General features: G+C 39.5%; 1 protein-coding gene across 3 annotated transcripts in view; it reads left to right on the forward strand.

Annotated features, from left to right (window-relative positions):
- The window catches only part of LOC127000575 (junctional adhesion molecule B-like), a 238,005-nt gene extending 214,801 nt beyond the window's left edge, over window positions 1-23,204 (forward strand). Inside the window, exons 8-10 of one of the 3 annotated variants that reach the window (XM_050864404.1) lie at window positions 17,297-17,433; window positions 18,716-18,902; window positions 22,880-23,204. In XM_050864404.1, the coding sequence (XP_050720361.1) occupies window positions 17,297-17,433; window positions 18,716-18,828 (250 nt within the window). In that variant the 3' untranslated portion in view covers window positions 18,829-18,902; window positions 22,880-23,204. Of the gene's footprint in view, window positions 1-17,296; window positions 17,434-18,715; window positions 18,903-19,693; window positions 22,819-22,874 lie in introns of those variants that run through there. The other 2 variants (XM_050864401.1, XM_050864402.1) reach the window with 2 other exon arrangements.
- Window positions 23,205-24,672: the final 1,468 nt, after the last annotated feature.

Below are 24,672 nucleotides of genomic sequence, written 5' to 3' on the forward strand. Positions count from 1 at the left end.
TAAAAAATGTCGAGTGTGTGTGTGTGTGTGTGTGTGTGTGTGTGTGTGTGTGTGTGTGTGTGTGTGTGTGTGTGTGTGTGTGTTACGGAGGGAATAATCGAAAAAAACACGATTGGAAAGGAGGAAAAGAAGAAAGGAAAGCAGAATGAAAGGAACAGGATTGCTGGTGTGTGTGTGTGTGTGTGTGTGTGTGTGTGTGTGTGTGTGTGTGTGTGTGTGTGTGTGTGTGTGTGAAGGGAATAATGGAAAAAAAAAAAAAAAGGAAGAAGGGGAAGCAGAAGAGGGTTTTTTACGTGTGTGTGTGTGTGTGTGTGTGTGTGTGTGTGTGTGTATTTATAAGCCTCAGCAACAGTAGCAAAACACGCATTACTACAGACAACAATGCTACACACACCCTCACTCATATTGCAATACTAAGCTACAATACTAAAACATTCACTCATTCATTCATTGTACTCCTATTTCTTTTCCACGTATCTATTTACTCTTCACGACTATTTATTTTTCCACCATCAACGACGCATATGAAAGAGATGGATCGGCTCTCGCGCTCTCTATATTTTTTTTTCCTCTGTGTCAGCCAGCGTGATACGGGGGGCGTGACGGCAGCGCGGGGCGAGAGATTCATGGGAAATAAAAAACATTATTAATAATTGTCCGTGTTGCCTTTTTTCATTAAAAGTGACAGCGTGCAATTGAATGATGGATGGAGGAATTGATGGGCGTGTAGGTGGACGGATCAGTAAGGGAGTGGATGGATTAATTAATTAGTGGCTGATTGATGGGTTGATAGGCACATAGACCAACATAATATATAAATAGATAGATGGGTAATGTAGATTGATAGATATGTTGATAGATAGATAGATAAAGGGATAGATGGATATAGCTCGAGAAGAAAAAGGATAGGACGGAGAGAGGAAAAGCGAGTTGAGAAAGAATAAGAAAAGCAGAATAAAAGAAATAAAAGGAAAGAAGGACGGAGAGATAGGAAAAGCGAGTTGAGAAAGAATAAGAAAAGCAGAGTAAAAGAAATAAAAGGAAAGAAGGACGGAGAGATAGGAAAAGCGAGTTGAGAAAGAATAAGAAAAGCAGAATAAAAGAAAAAAAAAGGATAGGAGGACGGAGAGATAGGAAAAGAAAGATGAGAAAGAAAAAGAAAATCAGATTAAAAGAAAAACAGAGAAAAATTTAAAAAATATATATAAAAGAAATAAAGAAGACACGAAAATGGTTAGTCAAACAGATGAAAAGCTAAAACAAATACATAAATAAAAAAAACGATAAACAGAAATAGGAAGATAGACAGATAACTTGAGGTAGACAGAGGTGGATGGATAGAAAAATATAGATAATAGTACAAAAAAAAGGAAAATATATAATAATGGCAAATTAAGTATATAGGTAAATTGATAGGCAGATAAATAGACAGAAAGAAAAACAAAAATAGAAAAATAAACAGAGACAAACAGGCAAACAGAGACAGATGGATTTAGCTAACACACAAAAAAAGAGAAGAATGAAATAAAAAAAACAGACTAGTAAACAAATAGATAGTAAGATAAAGAGATAAAGAGATAAACAGAGACAGATAGACAGACAGGTGATACAGGTAAGCTAAAAACGGCACCTGGAAAAACTGATAGACTAACAGACAGATAGACAGATTAAGAGATAGAGATAAAGATAAATGGACAGGCAGGAAGAGAGAGACAGGAAAACACAGGTGAGTGAAAAACGGCACAGCTGGAATCACCTGTGGGGTAGGCAATTAGTGCAGCACCAAAGCCGCTCGGAAGTGCCTCGCTTCTGCCACGGCCCGAAGGAAAAAAGGAAAAAAAAAGTGGACCTACAGTTTTCATTTTTGTTTTCATAGTATTTTGTTATGTTTCGTTTTTCATATGATCATTCCCGTTTTCTTTTCTTTACTTATACTGACCGCGAGAAATCATTAAAAAGTGGCGGTACTGTTTTTTTTTGTGTGTGTGTTTTAAGTGTATTCGATGTCATTACTTTTTCATATTATTATTTCCGCTTTTTTTTCTTTTATTAACTTTTATTGTTCACGAAAAAATAGTAAAAAATAGAGAGATATAGAAAAAATGGCAGTGTTTGATTCTCTCTCTCTCTCTCTCTCTCTCTCTCTCTCTCTCTCTCTCTCTCTCTCTCTCTCTCTCTCTCTCTCTGTAATTCAACGTTATTCAGTTGTTGTTGTTTTTCTTATTACGTTTTCATGTTATTCTCGTTTCTTTCCTCATATTTATTTTAACGGTCCCCAAAAAATTTAAAAAATAAAAAAGGAAAAAGTGAGGCGAATGTTTTCCTTTTGTATTTTAATATTATTCCGTTTTATTACGCTTTTCATATTATTCTCGTCTTCTTTTCTCTTGTTTACTTTTTTTTGGTACCCGAAAAATTATATAAAAATGAAAATAAAAAAGGGGGCTGTACTGTTTTCCTTTTTTCCATTTGATATTATTTCGTTTTCCTTTCTACGTCTTTTTCATATTATTTTCGCTTTCTTTTCTCTTATCTCTTTTTGCTGTCCTCGAAAAAGAGTAGCAAAGGAAAAATAGGAAAAGGGGCTGTACTGTTTTCCTTTTTTCCATTTGGTATTATTTCGTTTTCCTTTCTACATCTTTTTTTTCATATTTTCGTTTTCTTTTATTTCTTTTTGCTGCCCCCGAGAAAGAGTAACAAAGGAAAAATTCAAAAGGGCTGCACTGATTTCTTTTTTCCATCTGATATTATTCATTTTCATATTATTTTCTTTTTCTTTTCACTTATTGTTTTGTTGTCCCCGAGAGAAAGTAACAAAGGAAAAATAGAAAAATGGGCTGTACTGTTTTCCTTTTACCATTTAATGTTATTCCGTTTTCCTTTCTACGTCTTTTTCATATTATTTTCGTTTTCTTTTCTCTTTTCTTTATGCTGTCTCCGAGAACGAGTAACAAAGGAAAAATAGGAAAGGGGCTGTACTGTTTTTTCTTTCTTTTTCCATTCAAAATTATACCGTTTTTCTTTTCACTTTCTTTTTTTTCATATAATTTCCGCTTCTGTTTTCTTCTACATTTTTACTATCCCCGAAAAATTGTTAAAAAAAAGTGCCAATACTGTTTTGTTTTGTTTTCATTCAATATTATACCGTTTTTCTTTTCACTTTCTTTTTTTTCATATAATTTCCGTTTCTGTTTTCTTCTACAATTTTACTATCCCCGAAAAATTGTTAAAAAAAGTGCCAATACTATCTTTTTTTTTTTCATTCAATATTATGCAGTTTTTATTTTCAGGTTTTTTTTCATCTAATTTCCGTTTCTGTTTTCTTATTCAATTTTACTATCCCCGAAAAATTGTTAAAAAAGTGCGAATACTGTTTTTTTTTTTTTTTCCATCCAATGTTATCCTGTAAAAAATGTCAATACTGTTTTTTTTTTTTCCATCCAATGTTATCCTGTAAAAAATGTCAATACTGTTTTTTTTTTTCCATCCAATGTTATCCTGTAAAAAATGTCAATACTGTTTTTTTTTTTTCCATCCAATGTTATCCTGTAAAAAATGTCAATACTGTTTTTTTTTCTTTTTCCATCCAATGTTATCCTGTAAAAAATGTCAATACTGTTTTTTTTAATTTTTCCATCCAATGTTATCCTGTAAAAAATGTCAATACTGTTTTTTTTTCTTTTTCCATCCAATGTTATCCTGTAAAAAATGTCAATACTGTTTTTTTTTTCTTTTTCCATCCAATGTTATCCTGTAAAAAATGTCAATACTGTTTTTTTTTTATATCTGTTTTTCCATCCAATATTATACCGGTTTTTTCACTGTTTCTTTTTTCATGCTATTTTTGTTTTTGTTTTCTTATTCCTTTTTTGCTATCCCTGAAAAATTGTTAAAAAAAGTCCCAACATTGTTTTTTTTTCTTGGTCCGTTCAATATTATGCCGTTTTTCTTTCCACAGTTTCTTTTTTTTCTTATATTTTTCGCTTCTATTTTCTTATTCGTATTTACAATCCCCGAAAAATTGTTAAAAGTACCAATACTGCGTTTTTCTTTTTTTTTCTCTTTTTTCCACTCAGCCCTCGTTATTGCAATGTTGGGAGCGGGGTGATGTGTGTGCAGCATTACTGTTATTGTTATTCATGACCATTGGCTACAATCATTGTCATTATTTTTGTCAATATTATTCAGTTTTTTTTTCTTTTTATGTTGTTTTCATATTATTTTTTTTTTTTCGTTTTTTTCCTTGATTTGTTTTTACTGTCCCCGATAAATAATAAAAAAGGAAAGATTTGAAAAGGGGCAGTACTGTATTCTTTCTTTTATTCAATACTATTCAGGGTTTTCTCTTAGTTTTTCATATTATTCTTTTTTCTCCTATTTACTCTTATTATTAAAACTAAAAAACAGATAAAATAAAAAGTGTCAGGATTGTTTTCTTGTATATTTTAACTTTATTCCGGTTTTTTTTTTACGTTTTTCATATTCCTGTTTATATTTTTTTCTCTCATTTTTACTATAATTTCGTTACCAACCAAAATACCAGATATTACGACATGTAGGAAACGGGGTAGTGTGTGTAATTACTGTTCTTGTTATTCATTCCCACTGACTGTACTTATTATTATTATTATTATTATTATTATTATTATTACCATTATTATTGCTGCTTTTGTTGTGTAAGTTTTCATTTCTATCCTATTTCCACGCATAATACAACACAACAGATAGATGGATAGATACATAAATAGATAGAGAGAAGAAAGTGAAAAGGAATGAGAGAAAGACAGACAGATAGGCACACAGAACCACAGACACACACAGACAAACATACACAGAGCCACAGAAAGAGACCCAGAGCAACACAATATACAGCACCACATAATAACAATTACAAAAACACACAAACACACACACACACACAGACAAACACAAACACAGAGAAACACTACACCAACACAACACAACATAATCCAACACAACGCAGGCAATCATAAACACACACACACCACACACACACACAAGTTCACCTATGCGTCGCCGGTCCCTCCAGCCACACCTGCAGCCTTGATTGCCTCTATTACCTTCTCGTCAGGTGGAAAAGGTGGTAATTGTGGGGTGATTACTCCTTAATGCACCGGTGAAGGCCAGGTGGGGAGAGAGAGAGAGAGAGAGAGAGAGAGAGAGAGAGAGAGAGAGAGAGAGAGAGAGAGAGAGAGAGAAATATATGAGAGAGAGAGAGAGAGAGAGAGAGAGAGAGAGAGAGAGAGAGAGAGAGAGAGAGAGAGAGAGAGAGAGAGAGAGAGAGAGAGAGAATGAATACATGAATACAGCAAAAAATAATCAAGGAAGGAAAGAAAGAGAAAGAAAGAGGAATGAAGTGGGGGAAACAATGGAAAAAAATAAGGAAAAAGCTAAAATAATAAAATAAAATTGATGTATATATACAAGGAAGAGAGAGTGTACTGGGAGAAAAAAAAATAATTGGATATATGAATAGAACAGAGAATAAAAAAAGAGAGAAAGGGAAAAAGAGAGAAAAGGGAATAAGGGAAAAACACAGAAAAAAGATATGAAAGAGAGAAAAGAAAGAGCAAAAAAATGGAGGGAAACAAAGAGAAAGAATTAACAATCAGAGAGAGAGAGAGAGAGAGAGAGAGAGAGAGAGAGAGAGAGAGAGAGAACCAGTGCAAACATATTATGAGAGGGGTGGAAAGTTTTGTATCATGAATGAATGACGTTCGTGGAAGGTGGGAATGAGACAGGTGTGTAGGCAGGCAGGTGTGTAGGAAGGCAGGTGTGTAGGAAGGCAGGTGTGTAGGAAGGCAGGTGTGTAGGAAGGCAGGTGTGTTGGAAGGCAGGTGTGTAGGAAGGCAGGTGTGTAGGAAGGCAGGTGTGTAGGAAGGCAGGTGTGTAGGAAGGCAGGTGTGTAGGAAGGCAGGTGTGTTGGAAGGCAGGTGTGTAGGAAGGCAGGTGTGTGGGAAGGCAGGTGTGTGGGAAGGCAGGTGTGTAGGAAGGCAGGTGTGTAGGAAGGCAGGTGTGTAGGCAGGTGTGTGAGCAGGCAGGTGTACAAGGCCTTACCACCACTACCATCACCACCACCACAACTACTAACACCACTAACAACAAACAACAAAAAACAATCTGTACCACCACTACCACCACCACTATTAACACCACTAACAACAAACAACAAAAAAGAAACTGTATCACCACCATCATCACCACCACCACCACCACTACTAACAACAAACAACGAAAGAGAACCTGTACCACCACCATCATCACCACCACCACCACCGTCACCACCACCATCATCACCAGCACCACCACCACCATCACCACCACCACCACCACTGAATGTTACCAGATTTTTTACCGTTTCATTTGCCTTTTTCTCCTTATGTTACTGCAGTCTTTTTTTGTTTTGTTTTGTTTTGTTTTGTTAGCTATTGAAGGTATATCGGTTTAATTCACTTTCGGATACTAACAACAACAACAGCAATGACAACTACAACAACAATAACAGCAGGCAACAAACACTAAGGAAATTTTGTTTTCATATTTTTATTATTATGATTACTATTATTTTTTTTTTGTTACTTTGTGTTCGTCTGCTTTGTCAATATTTTAAGTTAGCGAGATTTTGAAATATTAGAAAAATCACTTCAAATAGATCTCATTAGGGTACGGTACTTCGTTTACAGGTGAGTTATGTAATGGTAAAGAATTCGTTTATTATTTGTTCATTTCACACATACACACACACACACACACACACACACACACACACACACACACACACACACACACACACAGACAGACAGACAGACAGACACACACACACACACACACACACACACACACACACACACACACACACACACACACAATACCAGAAGCAGTGCGCACAAAAAACCCTAACAGTCTGCAAACAAAAAAAATACATACACAAAATGAGCTTAAAAGACCAGAGGCACAACAAGCTTCATTCAGTTCTGCAAAAAAATACAATCAGGTAAGAACACACACACACACACACACACACACACACACACACACACACACTCCAAAAGATGCACAATGCGAAAAGCCGGTAATTATTCGCGGATTAGTGAGATTCCCGTCAAAATAGAACGCCATGCAGAGGAGCTTAGGGGAACAAGTGAGTGAAGGCTTTGCAGTCATCACCGCCCCTGCACAAGCGATGGCCGGCGCTCAGCAAAGAGAGAAAAATGGAAATAACGTGATGCGGGGTGAGCGGTGCCAGATCCAGCGCTTTCCCTCCCTCGTCAACACTGTTCCGGATCATTGCTCGAACCCTCTCTCCCTCGGTAACACTGGGCCATTGTTACCAGCCAAAACACTCGGTTAATTTCATATGATAGTCATTATTGCCAGCTAAAACTATTTCCTCCTCTCGTCAACATTGTTCAGGATCATTGTTGGAACTCCCTCTCTCCCTCGGTAACAATGGGCCATTGTTACCAGCCAAAACACTCGGTTACTCTCATATGATAGTCATTATTGCCAGCTAAAACTCTCTCCCTCTTTCATTAACATAGTACTGGATCATTGTTGCCAGCACGAACTCCCTGCCTCTCTCGTCAATGGAATACAGGTCCATTGTTGCCAGCTAGATCACTCAGTTACTCTCATATAGTTAATGTTGCCAGCTAAATTTTTCTCCCCCTCTTCAACACAGTACTCCATCATTGTTGCCAGCACGAACTCCCTGCCTCTCTCGTCAATGGAATACAGGTCCATTGTTGCCAGCTAGATCACTCAGTTACTCTCATATAGTTAATGTTGCCAGCTAAATTTTTCTCCCCCTCTTCAACACAGTACTCCATCATTGTTACCAGCACGAACTCCCTGCCTCTCTCGTCAATGGAATACAGGTCCGTTGTTGCCAGCTAGATCACTCAGTTAGTCTCATATAGTTAATAATGCCAGCTAAATTTTTCTCCCCTTCTTCAACACAGTACTCCATCATTGTTGCCAGCTAGAATTCCCAAGCTCTCTCGACGACAATGAACCAATGTTATCAGCTAAAACACTCGGTTACTTTTAAAGATAGAGTATAAGGTTATTTATTGCCTGCAACAAATCTACCTCTCTCGTACACATAGTACTGGATCATTGTTGCCATTTAGAATTCCTTAGCTCTCTCGTCAAAACTAAATTACTGTTACCAGTTAAAGCACTCAGTTACTCTTATATGATTGAGAACATGGTCATTATTGCCAACTCAAACTCCAACCTCTCTTTGTCAATAACGTATGGCCATTGTTACCAGCTAGAATTCCTTCCCTCTAATCAACAAAATACTGGACCACTGTTGCCAACTTAGAACACTCGGTAACTATATTGTCATTGTTGCCAGCTAGAATCCATCCTCTCTCTCTTCAACAAAATACTGAGTCATTGTTACCAGCTTAAAGTCCCTCCCTCTCTCGTTGACAGAATACTAAAACTAGAATTCCCACTCTCTCTCGTCAACAATACTGAATCATTGTTGAAAGGGATGAAAAGTATGTTACAATGCAAGCATATAGGTTGGCATTTAGCTGGCTTTTGTGTGTGTGTGTGTGTGTGTGTGTGTGTGTGTGTGTGTGTGTGTGTGTGTGTGTGTGTGTGTGTAGTGGAATTTGAGTTTTTTTTATTTATTTTTGCCCTTAAGCTGTTTCCTTAACAATGAAAATATATAAATCCCTGCCGGCTTAGACTCCATGAATATTGGTAGTGTGTTTATGCTTATTCTTTACATCAAGGGAGGCAGCTCAAGGGCATAAATCTGAAACAACAAAAAACAGACGGCTAGACTAGACACTGCTCCGAAGAAATGAAGAGAGAACGAGAGGTCAAAAGAGGGGTCAATTTCGGGTTAGTTGTGAGGAAATTTAGTATTCGATGTATCAGGAAAAGAAGAGGGGTCAATTTCGGGTCACTTGTGAGGAAATTTAGTATGCGATGAAGCAGAAAAAGAAGATGGGTCAATTTCGGGTTACTTGTGAGGAAATTTAATGTTCGATGTAGTAGAAAAAGAAGTCTGAAATATGCGTTGATGTAGAAAAAGCGTTGAGAAGTGGCAACCTTGTGCAGTCAGACAAGACAGTAAATACCACCCAAGGAAATGAAGTAACATAAAATGGTCGAAAAAAAAAATCCACCCATTCAAATACTTTCGTCCGTTTTCTCTTTAGTGTTCCATAGATGTATTGATGAAAAGAAGGCGTTGAAAAGTGGCGACCTTGTGCAGTAAAACAAGACAGTAAACACCACCCAAGGAAATTAAGTAACGTGAAAAGGTCTAAAAAAAATCCACCAATTCAAATACTTTCGTCCGTTTTCTCTTTAGTGTTCCATAGATGTATTGATGAAAAGAAGGCGTTGAAAAGTGGCGACCTTGTGCAGTAAAACAAGACAGTAAATACCACCCAAGGAAATTAAGTAACGTGAAAAGGTCTAAAAAAAATCCACCAATTCAAATACTTCGTCAATTTCCTCTTTAATGTTCGATAGATATAAGAAAATGAAAAAATGCGTTGATGAAAAGGCGTTGAGAAGTGGCGACCTTGCGCAGTAAAACAAGACAGTAAATACCACCCAAGGAAATTAAGTAACGTGAAAAGGTCTAAAAAAAAATCCACCAATTCAAATACTTTCGTCCGTTTTCTCTTTAGTGTTCCATAGATATAAAAAAATGAAAAAATGCGTTGATGAAAAGAAGGCGTTGAGAAGTGGCGACCTTGTGCAGTAAAACAAGACAGTAAATACCACGCCAGGAAATGAAGCAACATGAAGAGATCTGAAAAAAAAATCTATCACTTTAAATACCCCGTCAATATTCTCTGTCATCGATTTTTCTTTACACTCTCTCTCTCTCTCTCTCTCTCTCTCTCTCTCTCTCTCTCTCTCTCTCTCTCTCTCTCTCTCTCTCTCTCTCTCTCTCTCTCTCTCTCTCTCTCTCTCTCTCTTACAGCAAATGAAGCAGCTCAACGGCAAAAAAAAAGAGAAAACAATGAAAAAAAGCCCGCTAATTACTGCTCCTATACAAAAGAGTAAAGAGGAGTGGCCGAAAGAGAGGTCAATTTTATCATGAGTATGGCAAAAATAGTAAGTGGGTTTGAGTAAGGCACAGTGCGGGGGAAGAGGAACGCGAGTAATAGTGTACAATATGAAAAAGGTCCAAAATATATGACAGTTTCAAATACCTTCGTCCAATCTCCGTGTCCTGCATTTAGTCTTTATCTTCATTTAATCATGGATATAGCGAGAAGAGGAAGTGGGTTAGTGGGTAAGGTAGAGTGAGTGGGAAAAGGAAAGACAGTGGGAGTGTACAGGTGTATGGTGAAGGCTTGTTAACTGTGCTGATGTAGGTTCTGTATATCGGGCACCTGATTTCTATACCCCTGGAGTGTTGCGGGCGGGCTAATAATGAATAGATAATGAAGAGAAGATGAATAGAGGGAGAGAGCGAGAATGAATAAATTACACAAATAGAGCAAGAAACAACAAAGGAACGAAAGAAAGAGATGGGAAAGTAGGAATGAAGGAAAAAAAAATAATAACTAATATGTCGAGAGAAATGAAGGGAAAGAAAAGAAAGAGGAACGGAGAAAAAAAGGAAAAAATAATATAACTAACATGTCGAGAGAAATGAAGGGAAAGAAAAGAAAGAGGAACGGAGGAAAAAAAAAGAAAAAAAATAATAACTAATGTGTCGAGAGAAATGAAGTGAAAGAAAAGAAAGAGGAACGGAGGAAAAAAAAAGAAAGAAAATAATAACTAATGTGTCGAGAGAAATGAAGGGAAAGAAAAGACAGAGGAACGGAGAAAAAAAGGAAAAAAAAATAATATAACTAACATGTCGAGAGTAATGAAGGGAAAGAAAGCAAGAGGACCGGAGAAAAAAAGGAAAAAAATAATATAACTAACATGTCGAGAGAAATGAAGTGAAAGAAAAGAAAGAGGAAGGGAGGAAAAAAGGAAAAAAAATAATATAACTAACATGTCGAGAGAAATGAAGTGAAAGAAAAGAAAGAGGAACGGAGGAAAAAAGGAAAAAAAATAATATAACTAACATGTCGAGAGAAATGAAGTGAAAGAAAAGAAAGAGGAACGGAGGAAAAAAAGAAAAAAACTAATAACCAACATGTCGAGAGAAATGAAGTGAAAGAAAAGCAAGAGGACCGGAGGAAAAAAGGAAAAAAAATAAAATAACTAACATGTCGAGAGTAATGAAGGGAAAGAAAAGCAAGAGGACCGGAGGAAAAAAGGAAAAAAAAAATAATAACTAATGTGTCGAGAGAAATGAAGGGAAAGAAAAGCAAGAGGAAGGGAGGAAAAAAAGAAAAAAAATAATAACTAATGTGTCGAGAGAAATGAAGGGAAAGAAAAGAAAGAGGAACGGAGGAAAAAAAGAAAAAAAAAATAATAACTAATGTGTCGAGAGAAATGAAGTGAAAGAAAGCAAGAGGAAGGGAGGAAAAAAGAAAAAAACTGATAACTAATGTGTCGAGATAAATGAAGGGAAAGAAAAGAAAGAGGAACGGAGAAAAAAAGGAAAAAAAATAATATAACTAACATGTCGAGAGTAATGAAAGGAAAGAAAGCAAGAGGACCGGAGGAAAAAAGGAAAAAAAAAATAACTAATGTGTCGAGAGAAATGAAGTGAAAGAAAGCAAGAGGAACGGAGAAAAAAAAATGGGGAAAAAAGAAGTAAACTGATATGTCACGCACTGAGAACATCGTGCAGTCAGACAAGAAATCAACAAATACCACCAAACCAGGAAATGAAGCAACATGAATATGAGTCAGTTTCAAATACTCTCTTCGATTCCCTCTGTCTTTATGTGCAATATTCATTCACTCATCCATTAAGCAACCTCTACTCTGGGGGGGGAGGAGGGAGGGAGGGAGGAGGGAGGGGGGGGGATTAAAAATAGCATGGGTGAAATACTGAAACAAGGGCGATGAGAGATAAAGACGTAGTGTTGCTGCTGTTGTTGTTGTTGTCTTTCTTGTTATTAATGAGTACGCGTGTGTGTGTGTGTGTGTGTGCGCCCGTGTGTGTGTGTGTGTGTGTGTGTGTGTGTGTGTGTGTGTGTGTGTGTGTGTGTGTGTGTGTGTGTGTGTGTGTGTGTTCACGTGTGTGTACGGATGTGAGGCGGGAAAAATATATATATATCCACCGTACTTCGTAATATAATTCTAGGTTGTTATTGTCGTTGTTTTTCTTGTTGTTTTTGTTGAGTGAACGCAAATGAGGGTGCGTCCAGGTAATGAGAAATGTACGTAGCGAGGTTTGAAATGTAATCTTGGGCTTTTTTTTTTTTTTTTTTTTTAGCTGTTTCTTGTTGTTCACTACGATAATTATGAATGTGGGTACGAAGCGGTAATTATAATGTATACTGTAATTCTAACTATACGTATACATAAGGTTGATTCATTTCTAAAGGGAACATGCCTAGACCTGGTTGTGTATAGTAAAAGAATGATTTAGTTGGAGGAGGAGAAGGAGACGAAAAAATGGAGGAGAAATAGGGACGAACGAGAGAGCGAGAAAAAATGGAGAGAGTGGAGGAAAAAAACGGAGGAGTTGGGTGGATGAATTTAAAGGAGGCAAAAGAGAAATTAAAATGGGGATAGCAGACGAGGAAAAAATGGAGGAGGAAAAGGAAAGAACGAGAGGTAGTGAGGAAAAAATGGACGAGGAGGAAGAGAAGGAGAGAAATAAAACATGAAGAGGAGTTGGGAGCATGAATTTAAGGAAGGAGGAAAAAAATAGAATAGCAAACGAGGAAAAAATGAAGGAGAGAAAAAGGAAAAAATGAGAGGAAGAGGGAAAAAAATGGACGGGGAAGAGAAGGAGAGAAATAAAACATGAAGAGGAGTTTGGAGCATGAATTTAAGGAAGGAGGAAAAAAATAGAATAGCAAACGAGGAAAAAATGAAGGAGAGAAAAAGGAAAAAATGAGAGGAAGAGGGAAAAAAATGGGCGGGGAAGAGAAGGAGAGAAATAAAACAAGGAGAGGAGTTTGGAGCATGAATTTAAGGAAGGAGGAAAAAAATAGAATAGCAAACGAGGAAAAAATGAAGGAGAGAAAAAGGAAAAAATGAGAGGAAGAGGGAAAAAAATGGACGGGGAAGAGAAGGAGAGAAATAAAACATGGAGAGGAGTTGGGACATGGATTTAAGGAAGGAGGAAAAAGAAACAGGATAGTAAACGAGGAAAAAATGAACGAGGGGAGAGAGAGAGAGAGAGAGAGAGAGAGAGGAAAAAACGAGGGGTACGGTGTAAAAATGGACGAGGAGAAGGTGGAAAAAATTGAAGGAGGAAGATGATGGATAAATTCAGAGGCGGCAGAGAAAAAAAAAAGAGGAAAAAGGAAGAGGATGAAGAAGGAAATGTAAAAGAAAAAAAAGAAGGAAAAAGAGGTGGTGGAAAACTTTAGAGAAGGAGGAGAGAAAAAGGAAGAAAAAGGATGACATTTAGAGGGCGAGGAGTGAAAAAGATTCGCCGGAGAAGCAAAAGGAGGTGGAGGAGGAGGAGGAGGAGGAGGAGGAAGAGGAGGAAGGAAGGAAGATTTGTAGCAGGAGGAAGAATATGCAAGACCGACATGTCAGATATCACTCCGGGAAAAAGGAGGAGGAGGAGGAGGAGGAGGAGGAGGAAAAAGAAGAGGAGGAGGGTATGAAAGGCCGACACTTCATTCATCACCGCAACTTTCAACAATACCACCACCACCACCATCACCACCATCACCACAGCCACAGCCCAGAAGCCTTTCACTCCACAACGAAGACCTTTGCCAATGACTTCGCTGCCTTCTAAAGAACTCTTGCAAACCACTATTTCTCCCTGTCTCATGCCCCACGCCCCTCCCCCCACCCCCCACCCCCTTCCCCCAGCCCCCACGAGTCACAATGAAGCTTCACCACCGTTTCGAAGCACCCAACGAACCCCTGTGAACCGCGTCTCTTTGTTCTTTTGATTTGATGTCACCCTTTCGTCAGACACTTGAGAGTTATTACAACCAGCGCCGTGGAATTGGAAAGCCTGGTCACCTTCATCCCAGCCGCCATGTTGTTACCGAAAGAGCCGCGCGAAATTCAAACTGATACAGAGATTATAGGGTTTTTTTTCTTGTATCGTTTTTGTATCGTTGTATCGTATTAATATTTTTCTCCGCTACTTCGTTTGTTTTTCCTCTTTTCTCCATTTTTTTCCTCGTTTCCTCCTCCTCCTCCTTCTAAATCACTTTTAATATACATAATTTCAAGTCTAGGCAACATCCCTTAACAAATTAAATTAAAATTAAAATTGCGTATGCGTAATTAGATGTACAGTATACGTTTTCATTACCTCTCCGTACCCACATACATAATTATAATGTTTTCTAGCGTTTGTCAGAATCTCAAAGTACCTACAACACAAAAAACTGTATCATATCAGTATCAATTTGAGTTTCGCGCGGTTCATTTGGTTAAAGCTTGTCGCCTGTGATGAAGATGGACAGACACTCCTATTCTATGGCTCTGATTACACCATTTCGATACTCCTAAAAAATTTTTTTTTTTTTTTTTACAACAAAGGAGGCAGCTCAAGGGCACACAAAAAAAGAAAACAATAATAAAAAAAAAGCCCGCTACTCGCTGCTCCTAAAGTAAAACAAAAGAGGTGGCCAAAAGGAAGATCAAATACAGGAGGAGGTGTCTGATACCCTCCTCTTGAAAGAGTTCAAGTCGTAGGCAGGAGGAAATACAGATGAAGGAAGATTGTTCCAGAGTTTACCAGCGTGAGGGAAGAAAGAGTGAAGATGCTGGTTAACTCTTGCATAAGGGGTTTGGACAGTATAGGGATGAGCATGAGTAGAAAGTCGAGTGCAGCGGGGCCGCGGGAGGGGGGGAGGCATGCAGTTAGCAAGTTCAGAAGAGCAGTCAGCGTGGAAATATCGATAGAAGATAGAAAGAGAGGCAACATTGCGGCGGAATTTAAGAGGTAGAAGACTATCAGTATGAGGAGGAGAGCTGATGAGACGAAGAGCCTTAGCCTCCACTCTGTCCAGAAGAGCTGTGTGGTGGAGCCCCCACACATGAGATGCATACTCCATACGAGGGCGGACAAGGCCCTGTATATGGACAGCAACTGTGCATGGGGAGAAGAACTGGCGGAGATACAGAACGCCCAGCCTCGAGGAAGCTGATTTAGTAAGAGATGAGATATGAAGTTTCAGTTGAGATTTTGAGTTAAGGATAGACCGAGGATGTTTAGTGTTGAGGAAGGTGATAGCTGGGTGTTGTCAAAGAATAGGGGACAGTTGTTTGGAAGATTGTGTCGAGTGGATAGGTGGAGAAACTGTGTTTTTGAGGCGTTGAAGGACACCAGGTTCTTCTTGCCCCAATCGGAAATAATAGTAAGGTCTGAGGCTAAGCGTTCTGCAGCCTCCAGCCTTGAGTCGTTAAGTTCCTGAAGGGTGGGTCTTCTATTAAAAGAAGGTGAGTAATGCAGAGTGGAATCATCGGCGTAGGAATGGATAGGACAGTTCGTTTTGGAAAGAAGATCATCAATGAACAACTGTATCATATCAGTATCAATTTGAGTTTCGCGCGGTTTATTTGGTTAAAGCTTGTCGCCTGTGATGAAGATGGACAGACACTCCTATTCTATGGCTCTGATTACACCATTTCAATACTCCTAAAAAATGCTCTAGTAAACCGCATCTTCTGGGTCCAAATGTCTCTCTTCCCTCGGGCGCTTCAAAAATCACAATCACTGCGTATCCTTCCTCACAACCACTTCTTATCACCGGAGAAAGGAGTCAAGGGCAAGTGAAAAAAAAAAATTAAATAGCTCGTATAAGACATGCTTCCACAAAAAAAAGTTGATTGCTTATTTTTTAAACCCGAGAAGGAAGTCAAGAGCAAAGGAAAAAAAAATCTGCATAGGACTTGATACTCCAGAAAAAATATTGATTATTGATTTTTTTTACACCCAAGAAAGCAGACAAAGGCAAAAGGAGAACACAAAGAATTTAAAAGCTCACATAAGGCTTGCTTCCCAAATAAAGATTGATTATTCATTTTTTTCCAACAGAGAAAGCAGACAAAGGGAGAAGAAATAAAAAAGGATAAAAAAAGCTCGTATAAAACTTCCCTCCAAAAAAACTTCATTACTTATTGTTTTACATCCAAGAAGCAGTCAAGTGCAATAGAAAAACACAAAGGATTAAAAAGCTCGCGTAAGACTTGCTTCCCCAAAAAGAAACTTGATTGTTTTTTCACCAGAGAAAACAGACAAAAAGAAGAGAAATAACAAAGGATAAGAAAGCTCTCATAACACTTGCTTCCCGAAATAAAATTGGAAGAAAACTCACACCTCATAAATTCCCGCCTCCATCAAGCCTCCAAGAAGCGTGTGTTCGCCTGCCTGTTGTCACCACTGCAGTCACTGATCAAACCAGGGAAAAAATATATGCTTTGGAAAATTGGGCTGACGAATAATAATGAGCTATTGCCAAAATGAAGATTGATGAGGCCTGATAAACTTGATGAATATTAATGAACCACACCGGCCATCAGTTCGCTTCTTCGCCGCGTGAGGCCCCTCGCGTGCGTTTCCGTGGCAACGGCGACGCTTTACGCTTTGTTTACTCTTTTTTTCACAGTTTTGGTGTTGCCTGCCGCAGCACCGTGTGTGTAAAGCACTCATTTTAAGACCAGAAGTCGTAATAAACATATCTTCAGAAATAACACCCATCTAACATCAAATTAAACTATACTAGAGATGCAAGAAAGCAAATCACAGCCATGAACGAATTATTTAGGAGACGAAACATCCCGTGTTGCCTATTAGATTGGGCTTCTGGCGTTCACGAGGGGGATACAGGCCCGCGTACATTTGGCAAACCTTAAAACCAACGAGCAATGGGTAATATATATATATATATATATATATATATATATATATATATATATATATATATATATATATATATATATATATACATATATATTTTCCCGACCAGCAGGTACTGTGTTTGGACATTTGGCACCAAACAATAACTTGTATTCCGGAATCCCGAAACAGAACAAAGAACCGAATTCACCAGGAAAAGTACCTCCTAGACAGTTCTCCGTGTGGCCGCGTGTGGCGCTGCGTGAACAGCCAACACGGTCCATTGACTGTCACTTCGTCCCTGCACAGCCTCAAAGCGTAAACTATATATTAATGTAGACTTATGATGATGATAATGAGGATCCCTAATAATCGCCTTTTTCTGCTCCTTTACAGCCTCAAGACGGAGCTGCGCGGGTCCGTGGCTCGTTCGTGGCTCCGTGTCAGCCAGGCGGGACGACGGGACTCCGGCGTCTACTACTGCAACGTGACCAACCTCGCCGCCGCCAGTGTGACCATCCACGTGGTGCCCGGTGAGTGTGTGCCCCGCGGCCGTGTCTGGCAATACTGCTCCGCTGACCAACGCCAAGAGAAAGTAGAGGTAGAGGAGTAGGCAAGAGTAGGAGTAGCAGCTGATTAAATTACATTAATAAAGGAAGGAGTATGACTCTTCCATCAAGATTTGTTTAAATAATTGGAATGTGAATCAATCTATCATCAGGATATTTCTGAAGGATCCGTTCGGGGGTAGACACAATACCCTATGGTGACCGTGCACAAGCAAACTGAGCATGTCAAGGCAAGGTTATGAAAGGCTTTGAAAAGTACTAGGCCGGATAGTAAAGCGCACTGGTCGTTAACAGCAGCCTCTTCAAACGCCAACTTTCTAAAACTCCCGGTAAAATAAATTAGATAATCAGTGGTATTTATGATCTTAATGAGTCTGTGGGAATCTCTAGGTTTGTCTTCTCAGCCCGGCGGCCCTGTAAAGGTAAGTACAGGTGCCGGGCCCAGGTGCAGCGAAGGAAGTAAACAAATGGGAGAAATTAACGTAAATTATGCTAAGCCTCTAAGCCAGGTGGGGCTCGGGGCGCGGCGCGACACTGACGGAGCCTCGAAATCAATTAACGTAATGGAGAAAGTTTGTTGGTAAAGGTTCTGCATCATAGGATATTACACGTACACCAAGATTATGCGGATATATAGGTAAATAGATAGATAGAGAGATAGATAGATAGATGTAGAGGCAGATTGAGAGACATAGATAGTTAGATACATGTAGATGGAGATCCATATAGAGAGATAGACAGCTAAATAGATTGAGATAAACAGATATAGTTGGATAGGCCTACATAGATAGATGGGTATAGATAGATAGAAATAGAGATAGGTAGACAGATACACTTTTTCACAATAAAGGAAGTAGCTCAAGGGCAAAATTCAATAGAAACAAAGAAGCCCGTCATGCGCTGCTAGTGTAAAAGACTGTAGAGATAGACAGATGTAGATAGATAAATGAAGAAGTAGAGAGAGAGATAGACAGAGCAACATGGTAGAAGGGAGAGAGAGAGAGAGAGAGAGAGAGAGAGAGAGAGAGAGAGAGAGAGAGAGAGAGAGAGAGAGAGAGAGAGAGAGAGAGAGAGAGAGAGAGAGAGAGAGAGAGAGAGAGAGAGAGTGAGGCGAGGTTAGATCTCAACAAGCGCGCCGTGGCATCAGGCCATCCTCTTTGTCATGTAAAATGGGTTCCTCCCCCCCCTTGGCCCCTTGCCACGCACATATCACGAATGCAAAGTAACCCGCATCTCACCCCGGCAGACGAGTACCCCGCGGCCATCCAGGGCGCGCCGACCCCCTCTCTGTGCGGCCTCACCCTACTGGCCTCCCTGCTGACCTCTCTGCTGACCGCCGGATGGCCCCCTCACAGATAGCAGACGGCCCGCCATTTGCCCTGCCTACCGTAGCGCCCCTCAGCAAGTCAAGTCGGAGAGAGAGCGAAGACAACGTAAGTCATGGCGTTATTGCAGACTATACTTTTTGTACGTGCTGACCAAGCGTAGACATCGCACGTTTTATTTACAATTCAAACACGTACTCTCCTTTTAGTAAACCCAACACGAACCTTCCCTATTACAAGCGCAAACTTTTAACCAGCCAAACACGAACTCTTGATCTAGCAAACCAAACACAAACCCCTGCATACCAGCCAAACGCAAATTCTTTTATCAACCAAACACCAGCTCTTCTTTTTCTGAACACAAACTCCTTTTAACCAACCAAACACAATTTCCTTTTTATCAACCAAACACAATTTCCTTTTTATCAACCAAACACAATTTCCTTTTTATCAACCAAGCAAAAACTCTTTTATCAACCAAACACAAGCTCCTTATAAACACAAACTCCTTTTAACCAACCAAACACAATTTCCTTTTTACCAGACAAACACAAGTTCATTTCTATCACACACAATTTCATATCCATCAACCAAATACGAACTCATCCTTAATTAAAAGTAATGGCTCCATATAATGAAAGTCATATAAAGTAAGACACAACTACCACCGAAGAAGTACTTAAACTCTTCACAAACCACTCACAAACCCTCATGATAAACCACATAAACCAACCCTTCATAGTACGAACACAAACCCTTACTATATACCAACCACCTTCAAACCCTTATTGCAAACCATAATAACAGACCAAACTTATTACAAACCCAAATATTTCCTTTATAAAACCAAACACTACTTTTATACAACCAATCCTTCTTTCTTCTCTTCCCAACCAAAGGCATTCTCGGTTCCACACACCGCTACAACACGAACGAGACACGACACCAATCAAACGAATCAAACTTCTTCCAGACCCAAACATATCTTTTATACCAAGCCTTCATCTTTTCCCAACAAGACGTTCTCCGTTGCACACACGCTACAGCACATCACAAAGCAACACGGACATGACACGGAAAACTCGAGAGGGAAGCCTGGCAACACGAGGACAGCATCGTGAGGAGCAGGTGTCCCGCGGGTGTTGGTTTTCTGTATTGTTTTTAGTCGCTGTCTCTCAAGCCGGGCTCCATGGTTCCCCGGGGGGCCACAACGGAATCTTAGGCGGGCCATAGAAGACGGTGCTGTAGTGCTAGATATGGAATGGGGTTTTTTTTATCATTGTCAGAGGGGAATATATTCTTTTCTATTGTATGATTGTTTGGCTATTTTTTGTCTGTTTGGTGGAGTTATATGAAGAGTAGCGAATAGTTCAGGGCAAATTCCGCGGCCTCTAAAATTATTGTGCTAACCGAGACCTCTGAAGAGAAAAATACTGACTATGTTGGTATTCATTGAATCAGCCAAATCCGAGGTGAGGTCACACTCGGACTCCTTAACACCATTTCTAACTACGTACTTATTTGTGTGGCTGGTTCTCTGCCCTTCCTCAGACAGAATAAACAAACAGGTTGGATGTGGAGCCGGGTATGCGATTCACTTTATCTGTGGCTCCCTTGGAATCAGTAAACTAACAAAGTAAACATTGTCATCCATCATCCTGAACTGTGACAAAACCATTCTGATTGACGACTGTCCACATTAAGAGGAATATCACAGTACTTATAATGTTTTTCATTCTTATTTTCCAGGGGTCTGGGAGAGGTAAGCTGAAGGGGGTCACAAGAGAGACATCATCTCATTAGGGACACTGCATTAACACAGAGAAAAATCCCGTAATGAACACGACTGAGTGCCGGGAACTTGTACTCAGAAGGTCAAAGTTCGAACCCCGGCACTCAATGGTGTTCATTACGACACATGATCTCGTGGGAATAGAGGGAAAAAAGTTGTTTTACGCGGAAACGGTCGTGGGCACAAAAATGCTATGTCTGTTAGTCTCCGGAGGGGGACAGCTGTCACACAACACAACGCGTCAAAAACAAACCAAAAAATGTGAGTTGTGGGGAGCCTGTTGGGGACGGCTGCCCCTCGCAACGGTGTCCCGAAGGAAGAAATGCTCCAGTGCTCACAGCCACAGACACAACCACAAACAGACACAAATACAGACACAGATGCACAGACATACACAGACACATACACAGACACAGCAAAGACAACCAGACACAGGCACAGACAAAGACAGCCAAACACACAGATACATACACAGACAAAGACACAGACAAAGACAACCAGAAACACACACACACACACACACACACACACACACACACACACACACACACACACACACACACACAGCCAGAACAGTAATCAATAACACTCCGTCAGCCGCAGCAAAGGCCACCCCAACACTTCATCTGCTCTGCTCTGAGGGGGCGCCGCACCCACCCATCCCGACACCTAAGGGTAAAGCAAACCAAACCCGCAGCCACGCCTATCATGACGCAAACGTTCGGGGTCTGAGGGAGAGCGGCGCCGACCTCGTCTGAAAATTTAACCTACACGCACTTGGAAACACTGACATACGAAACATGACCACTTAGCGAACTCCGATGTCGAGGTCGAGGTGTTTTTATGTGGCTGTGTGAAGAGAGTATCACCAGAATCGCTAATTAGGTTTGTGTTCTCAGACGCTTCCAGCTCTCACTACAAACATTTCCAAAGGGCCACAAAGGAGAAAAGTCTGGTTCTAATGAGTGGTTCTTAAGTTAACGGTGCAGAAGCCTTGTCAAACTATCACTAGGCACATAAGACTATCCATAGAAATACCCAAAACGATATCTACCAATGCCTTTTTTAAATGTGAGTGTGACAGGACCCTATTCTCAGACGCTCTAGGTTCTCACTATAATTATTTCTAAGGGCCACAGTGGAGATTAGTCGTGTTCTGATGAGTGAGTGGTTCTTACGTTAACGGTGCAGAAGTCTTGTCAAACTATCACTAGGCACATAAAGTTACCCTTCGAAATACCCACAACAACCTCTGCCAAAGCCTTGTTAAATGTGAGTATGACAGGACCCTATTCTGAAGACGCTCTCGGCTCACTATAGATTTTTCCAAGGGACGCAATGGAGATTAGTCGGGTTCTCATGAGTGGTTCTTACTTTCACGGTGCAGAAGCCTTGTCAAACTATCACTAGGCACATAAGACTATCCACAGAAAAAGTACCCAAAACGATATCTACCAATGCCTTATTAAATGTGAGTGTGACAGAACCCTATTAATTTTCTCAGACGCTCTAGGCTCTCATTATAAATATTTCCAAGAGCCACAGTGGAAATTAGTCGAGTTCTCATGAGTGGTTCTTACGCTCACGGTGCAGATCCCTTGTCAAACTATCACTAGGCTCATGAAACTATCGATATACAATGTCAATGTCAATTAGGTAAGTAAGTATAAAGGTGAGTAACTACCTCTCTAAACTAAGATATGGAGAAGCTAATAGTAAAAAAAAAAACAGATTCTATACTAACAAATCATTCCCACTAACCTCTACCAAAGGCTTACCAACTGTGGGTGTGTGAGCCACGAAATGATTGAGAATGTGAGCCGAAGTACTGTAACGTGTCATTTCTTATCCGAATTTTTGGACGGTAGCGGCCATATAGTCTGCGTCAGAATTTACCTGGTTGTGACTTTGTGTTGTTCTGCCTTTCTTACGGGACGTGTATGCCCTGTCTCTCTACTGGTTTGCAGCGCGCACTCTTGAGCGGGGAAGGTTACTTTATCCTAAGTTCGGTAAGACTTAAATAGAGAAAAACAAACAAAAAGAAAGATATAAAGCAAACAACCTCAGCATTGAAATTAAAATACACAAAACAATCAATAAAAATACAGCATTGAAATTGAACACACTCATCTACGTTCTTATAGGGTAGCAGTCATCAGCGGGGTTTGATTTTCCATTTAGTTTTGCCCTTGAGCTGCTATCTTTGCAGTAAAAAAAAAAAAAAAAAAAAAAGGTCACGGTCTTGAAGGGGAATTTTGTGTGGGAGTAACAATGAGAGAATTTTCCAGAACAGCTCATGGTTAGTTTCGAAGCTACGGCCGAGCGTCTTCACTTGGGCGCCACATAACCATAGGGAGATTGGGAATATGACTACGGGACACTCCTCGCTGCTGTGTCTTTGGCATTCACCTGAGCACACACACCTCGGCACCACCTGAGAGCCCCATCATCCCCTGCAGGCTACACCCCAAGACAAGCAGGCCACCGGGGCAGGCTACCACATGCCCCGCCCCCATCTAAGTATTTTTGTTGTGGACTCCAATGTTTGATGTTCTGTCCCCTCCCCTTGGATGTTTTGATGTGTACTGATTGTATCTGTCAATAAAACATTACCCAAAGTGTGTTTTTTATTTTCCCTTCACAATTTTTTTATTTTTTTTACAGGAAAGGAAACAGCTTTAGAACAAGAGAAAAAAACGCAAATCACTGTTCCTATGAAAAAAAGTGTTAAGAAGGTGGTCAAACGCATTCAACATTCTAGCCAACAGCATTTAACCCTCGATTCAACACTGGCCAAACGCAAAGAGCAAAAAAACCCGGCTAAGCCCTGCTCTGAGCATGAGGAATGAAGTGTGAAGGCTGACAGGGCTACATAATAACTGTTTTTTAGAATTATAGACTAAAGGACGGAGCTGATTTATTTTCTTACTTCTGCACCGTCTTTTATATCTGTCTACGCAACGTTGGATTAAAGATATCAATAGGTGCACAAATGAAGAAATACGAACACACACACACACACACACACGAGCGGAGGTGGCAGGATCGTGTTGCCGTCTGGTTTAATTGAATTTCTAATAGTTTTCTTTTCCTTGACGTTATCGGAGTTTTTCTGCCCCATTGAGACTGATTTTCCTTATTTAAATAGAAGTGAAATGTAAGAAAGCATGATGATAAGGAGGAGGAGGAGGAGGAGGAGGGAGATGATGATGAGCATGAGAATGATGAAAATGATGATGAGGATGAGGATAAGGATGATGAGGATGGTGATAATGATGATAATGATGATGACAGGAGGAGGAGGAGGAGGAGAACGAGGATTGTAACGAGCTATATAGGAAAACACTAACACAATAATTCAATAAAGACCAAAAATTCACATACAAAAAAAAGCCACCTAACGCAACATATCAAAGCTCAAGGCAAAGCGTTCCCAATAAAAGATAAATCACTAGCTAAAACTTCAGCGATATAACCCAATAAAATAACCGAAATATCTGTAAAAAAAAAAAATAATAATATATATAGCATACCAGGCTACGTGATAGATCCACCCCACTGCCTACCTTTTAAAATCATATAAAAAAAATTCAAAAACAAACAAAACAAACAAAATATAGAGAAAAAGAACCCCAGCATTAATATCAACCACGGAAAAATCAAATTAACAACGCGAATTGAACTTAAACACACAAAAATCATTTAAAATAAACAGCATTGAAATCGAATGCGCACAAAAATCAATAAACAAAACAACAGCATCGAAATCAAACACACAAAACTCTATTAACAAAAAAAAAACATCAAAACTTAATACACGCAAAAAATCAATTCAAAACACCCAGCATTGATACACACAAGAATCTAACAAAAAATAAACAGCGTTGAAATCACACACACAAAAAAAAACTTAATTAAAAAAAAAACTAAACCTACTACAAGACCAGTTCAATCTCAACAAGCCACAGTCATCAGTGAAACCCTCAATGCCTCTTTTTTGTACATTATTAAATCCTAAAATGTTACTTATAGGTGTCTAGCGTCGGCGTGTCTGCTATCCTATCCTTTCTATGCTATTTACATATA

This window comes from Eriocheir sinensis, chromosome 19 (assembly GCF_024679095.1).
Source record: "Eriocheir sinensis breed Jianghai 21 chromosome 19, ASM2467909v1, whole genome shotgun sequence".
NCBI classification, from domain to species: Eukaryota; Metazoa; Arthropoda; class Malacostraca; order Decapoda; family Varunidae; genus Eriocheir; species Eriocheir sinensis.